At 48.6% G+C, this 6,159-nt stretch overlaps 1 protein-coding gene across 1 annotated transcript; it reads left to right on the top strand.

The window, feature by feature from the left end:
- Window positions 1-3,432: 3,432 nt before the first annotated feature.
- On the top strand, window positions 3,433-4,365 carry LOC145877052 (ubl carboxyl-terminal hydrolase 18-like). The gene has a single exon (XM_082972354.1). It carries the CDS (start codon window positions 3,433-3,435, stop codon window positions 4,363-4,365), a length of 933 nt encoding a protein of 310 aa, XP_082828480.1.
- The last annotated feature ends 1,794 nt before the right edge of the window (window positions 4,366-6,159 follow it).

Genomic DNA, 6,159 nt, shown 5'->3' with positions numbered 1-6,159 from the left:
ACAAGCCTCTAAGCCCTACCGAAATCGGCCGTAGCTGGAGCATCTACGCTAACATATCAGGGCCGACGGGGTCGAAATGTGAATTTGACATAGAAGACTTGGTGTCCAGACCGGACATGGTGCTAGGTCGAGGAGGCTTTGGGGTGACCGTTAAAGTTAACGATCACCTAGTTGCAAAGACCAACCTTTTTCCGGAAATGGTGGACTGGAGTGTTCCTTTCATAGACAATGAATTTAGTCGCTATGCGCACATTGCCTCGCAGGTGGAGGAGGTGATGATCGGCGTGTCAATAAAACACCCCAACATCCTCCGCACCTTCGGAGGCTTTTGGTGTGACATGCCAGGCTACCAATTGGGAGGTAGAGCAGTTATAGTCATGGAACGAGCACTGTTCTCGCTACAGGAGTTCATGTGGCGTATACAAAACCCCTCAGTAGTCCCCATGGTAGAACTGGACACTCTCCGAGGGCTTGAATACTTGCGATCGAGAACCATCCAGCACAGGGACTTCACACACAGGAACGTCTTGGTTTGTCACCAGCCTGATAGAAAGGACATACCCTTTGCTTTCAAGATCAGCGACTTTGGCACATCATGCAACTTCTCTACCCCAGATCAGCCTCGGGGCAACCGCACTAACATGGCCCCCGAAGTGCTGTGGTGCTTGAACTCAGCAACGGGGAGCGACATATTCAGCTGGTACTGTGTGATGTGGGAGTTACACAGCCGCTCGCCCTTGTTCCAATACAAAGGTTCGGACCAAGAATATTGTAAGATGACATACGCTGCCAATCTATCTGATATGGTAGGGGTTTACAGACCGGACGACGATGAGAATTTGGACATACGCTACATGAGATCGATAAGCGCTAGCTTTCTCCAAGCTAAATACAAACACACAAGGCCCAGCGCAAGGTCTATACGCAACAAACTCTCTGCCATTGGCTCCAAGATAGTGGACAAAGCTTTTGTCAACATGGGAGTGCTATGCATTACTCTGTTTCCTCAAGAGAGATGGTCTCCTTCCACACTGCTTAATCTCAGACGATACCAGTGTTTGGCGCTAGATGTCAAGGATGCTCAGTCCCCGGCCACACAGATGCCCTTGTCCGTACAGGTAGGGAACTATAGGTCAACCGACATAATAGTGGCCAACGACTGTGTCCCCAAGGACCTTACTACACTTGTCGAAGAGAGATCGGCAACACGATTCCCGGTTACAGTGATCGGGTCCGATCACAAAGTGTACTACGGAATAGACCTTATCAGGTTGGCTCCTGATCTTATCCAGCCGTACAGTTGGTACTCGAGCAAGGTCACGGAGCTCGAATGTCTATACAAGAGCAAGTATAGCAAACGCAAGGTTGCTGAAACAGACAATCAGTCCGAGGTCAGACCTTCCAAGATGGCTCCCGGGGTGTACGTAGACCGTCCAGACGTGGGTACTTCGAACCAACACTGTCCACAGCAGCAGCTTCATCCTCGCCCCTCCGTCATAATAGATATGAAACAGACACGCAAACTGACAGATGAACTTCATCCCGTCCAGTCCAAGGAGGCTTACGGTATGGAAAACTCAGTCACCCCTGATGAGGGGCACGTGTCAAGGGATGTATCGCTACTGGATTTGAATAACCTTGAATGGAGTGATACGTTGGCAGACATTTTGAGCTGTAGCAATTTGGGTGATGAGATAGTCAACAATGGCAATTGCAATATAGTGTCTGTGGGTGATAACTCTAACAAGGCTCTAGACCTCACCATAGGCCAAGCGGGAGCCAGTGTGAACAACCTCATTGTCTGCCCGTCCCAGGGGCCTATCATTGAAGCCAGTGGCGAGGATGCATCAAACCCACCCCGTAGCACACTGGCCACAGTCAAGGATATCGGTGATGCTACACAGGGTAGGGTGAATAATATGAGAGGCAAGATGATCACGGCTCTAGAGCTCACCAAAGGCCAAGTGGGAGCCAGTGTGGACAACCGCATTGTTAGCCAGTCCAAGGGGACCAGTACTGACGCTAGTGGCGAGGGTACACCGAAACCACCCAGCAGCATACCGGCCACAGAGCCAGCACAGGATATCGGTGACGACATAGAGGATAGGGTGAGTATGAGAGGCAAGAGGATCGAGGGCGAGATAAACACAACCATGGTCATTCTGAAGAGTACCAACGAGAAGGAGATAGCACGCTTCAAAGACTGCGTGGTTATCCAGTCACAGAGCATGACCCAAATGCACCCTCTTATATTTGCTGGTCCTAGAGATGGATTGTGTAAGTGCTCTATGAGCAAGGATGTGTTCATCTTCCAATATGCTCAGTTGTTCGATGACTGCAAGCAGGTGTTTAACTGGACTGTCGCAGACTCACCTAACTCGGTATACGCCTTTCTGCTACAAGTCTTTCTCACGCTCAAGGTGGCCCTAGATACGAGGTTGCTACCTACTCACATGACAGAATGGAGATACATCCTTATCGGCAAAGGAGCTGTGATGATCGACATTGTCCCTTATCTGAGCAGGAACTTCAACAAGCCATCGTCCTCGATGTTCAGTGACCAATGTAAGAACTTGACCAGTCTCTGTGCTACTATGGTGGCAAAGCACTTACCCGACTCGAACCTGTGCAAATGGCTTTGTAATCTCAGTACCGGCACGTCTACCTCGCAGGTACTGACCGACTCGATCGAGTGGTTGAGACAATTCAATAACGGAGAAAGGACAAGTCCACACCTCTTAACTCTACTCGGTAGATACTTCACGTTCAGAGATTACACATCCGAAATACCAGACTGGCTAACATACTTGGGTGAGAAAGAAGACGCTCGTAATAGAAGCTGCGGCAAACTGCTGGTATACGGAGAACCTCAGCCTTACAGAGGCAACCAGACAGCAGAAGGCCCAGGCGACACTAAGCTGAGTACACTGGTTAGGAACATAGTGCTAAGGATGAGGGTGAAGATATTCGGCTCATCTAGACTCGAAGTGACGACATTAGATTGTACGCAGGGTTTGACAAAGGTGACTCTGAACGTCTCGGCCCTCTCTGGGATTGCCAGGATAGATCAACTGGACCGCTCAACAGAGTTACTGACTGACAACGGTAGCTGTTTCACACACGACTTAGTGTCCCAGATCGAGTCCAAATGGGCCCCAGTCATATTGTTCACAAAGTGTAAGCGACAGGGACCCGTGCAGGAGTTCACGCTCAACTATTACAAGATGACAATACTCATGGTTCTAATGAGCCTGGAGGGGTCTGCTGTGTTATCTCTCAGAGAGCTGTTCAATGGCGTGACGACATTCAGCGTGACCGAGTACTAAATTACGTAAAGTACTAGATAGCCTTAACTGCTGTCGACTGTGTCACGGAGGCATCTGTGTCGTTGTTCTGCCAAGGGTGATTGAGCTCCCTGGCCCACATTACACTATGCGCGGCTTGATCAATTACGGGGCTTACTGCAGCATCAACAGCGTTGTCCAAGTGCTGTGTTGGACACGTGAGCTGCGGGACCTCATTCGACTGGTCGATGATCAAGATCCCCGGTCTCCTAATACGGTGGCAGTGAGGCTGAAGTGTCTCATCTACGATATGACCAAAGGCAACATGTCCCCGTGTGATCCGAGCTCACTAGTGTACGCAATGACATTGTACAGAGGAGCCCCCTTCGATGTTCAGGAGGACTCAGACGTGGTCTTCAAGTGCATCATCAACGCTCTAGCAGACGACTGTGGGATATCTAAGAGGATAGGTTCTTTGTGGGACATTGAGAATGAGGACCGTGTGCGCTGCCTCCGTTGTAACACAGTCCAGTCCACACTCAATAAGTCCAACACGATCACAGTGTTGATAGGCGATAATCTCCCCACAGAGCTGCAGGACTATATCAAATTGTACACTGACAACACGTTCACCACCTGTGACTACCATTGTACACAATGCCACACAGGAACTCAGATTGAAATCACCAGCAAGGTAGTGACATTGCCGCAGGTTGTGTGTATGAGGAACGAACGTGTTAGGAACATTGGCAGAGATACCACTGATATAGTCAAGACAGGCACAAGGTTTGCTTTCCCTGAGACACTGGACCTGAAATATATCATGAAAGAACCTGAAGCTCCGGTAGCTACTGTATACACGCTGTACGCTGTTGTAGCCCACCGTGGTACTCACTACTGTGGACATTACACAGCTTATGTGCGAGACGACAACGACATTTGGTATCTCGCAGACGACTCTCATGTCAGAGTGTGCTCTTGGGAAGATGTCAAGTCAACTTACGAAGCTGGATCTATGCTATACGATGGCGTAGCCTATATGCTCATGTACCATAAACAGCTACCCCACTGTGTGACATGAAGGATCTGTACATATGTAATATTATATATCAGTATGTACATTGTATTTCCTTGTTGTATCAACTAATAAAGGTGCGATGCAAGTACAATTATAAGCGTCCAGTGTTATATTATAGAAGGGCTATAATTACATGCATGCAGGTGAGGACAGATGCAAAGACAACACACAAACAGATCCTGATGCATGTACAGTGTTTAGCGCACGTTTATTATCTCATACAAGGATGGGTATACATTTCGGTATAGGGCAGTCACACAGGTTAAAACATTTCCATATCAAAGTAAAGACATTGGTATCATTTCATCACAAGATACCTATCCAGGGTATTGACAACAACCTTGGGTTCCTCCGCTTTATACCTCAAGGTTGAATGCGTAGCTGACAGCACTGCTGAAGACGTACACGGTTCGTCTAACTGTGAGACAGAGACACTGTTAGCCAGCCCCTCTAAATATCGTATAACGTAAGCATTTTTCGGCCCACGTACAGGCTGCTTCTTTATTAGATGGGAAGACATAACTGTTATCACATAGAAACAAAATATTCAGTTTCACCAGAGTACGTTGCAGATGCGCTACACCTTGCCCTTGCAGGGTTTTTCTCCAGTCGAGCATTGAAGTCCAATTCGGAATCGTTCTCGGACTGAGACCCCGTGTTCGCTTCTGACTGGCACTCTGACTTGGCAGCGGATGTAGGCTCAGAAGGATGGGTATGGTGATACTCTCCGCGGTCCTCCTGATCCGAACACTGGCGTTGAGTGGTGTCCGCTAGCCGGGCAGCTTGATCAGTGACACTGGCTGCCTTCCCCTCATCTACATGTAATCTGTGTTCTTTGTCTCGTGACACACCAGACCTCCGATGTGAACCTGTAACACCTGGGAGGTTGACAAGTTGCTGGGGGTTTGAAACGTCCTGCTGAACTAGGGACCTCTCGGCTCCTGGGTTGTCAAGGTTCTCCCGGGGCCTATTGACCAATGGGCTTTTTTGGATCTTCTTAGGTGTGCGCACGTCCTCCTGCTCTGAGTCTGTATCGATAACTGGAGAGCGAGTGCGTTTTGACTTGGAACAAGGTACCCTTTTTATACTTTGCTGAGCGGGTCCCTCCCGTTGGTAGTCGTCCTCATCTTCTTCAGGATCGGACAGATTGTTTTTGTATCGTTGTGAATCTCGATTGTGGGTTTGTATCTTGGTCTTTGCAGTTTCACACCTTGTGTTAGGTGTGCACACGTCCTCCTGCTCTGAGTCTGTATCGATAACTGGAGAGCGAGTGCTTTTTGACTTGGACCAAGGTACCCTTTTTATACTTTGCTGAGCGGGTCCCTCCCGTTGGTAGTCGTCCTCATCTTCTTCAGGATCGGACAGATTGTTTTTGTATCGTTGTGCATCTCGATTGTGGGTTGGTATCTTGGTCTTTGCAGTTTCACACCTTGTGTTAGACTTGTCCAGTCTCTTTTTAGCACACACTTTATCTTTCCTTCCTACGAACTTGAGAACCGGCTCTTTACACCCCTTGTCCCTCCTGCTCCTTTTAGATTCTCTCTTGTGATGCAAGCGCTTGGGTTTTGTGAGTTTGACACGCTTGCAATCTGGCCTTATAGAATCCTCCGAGTCAGATAGCAGGGTGCGTTTATATATGCTCCTTTCCTCTCTCAACCCACTACAGCTAGTCGTAGAGGTATGGGCATCCTGTTCGGACTCTGATTGTGACCAGCTGTTATGCCAATGTCCCCACTTAGCATTCTTGGTTTTAGACTTAGCCAATTTTACCCTCCTTTTCACCTGAGCACAGAATGC

This window comes from Salmo salar, unplaced genomic scaffold (assembly GCF_965601325.2).
Source record: "Salmo salar unplaced genomic scaffold, fSalSal1 ptg000652l, whole genome shotgun sequence".
Classification (NCBI taxonomy): Eukaryota; Metazoa; Chordata; class Actinopteri; order Salmoniformes; family Salmonidae; genus Salmo; species Salmo salar.
This window is presented reverse-complemented; position numbering and strand designations above follow the sequence as displayed.

Coding starts and splice junctions, on each gene's coding strand:
- LOC145877052 (XM_082972354.1), top strand. CDS start 3,433: ATGCGCGGCTTGATCAATTACGGGGCTTACTGCAGCATCAACAGCGTT.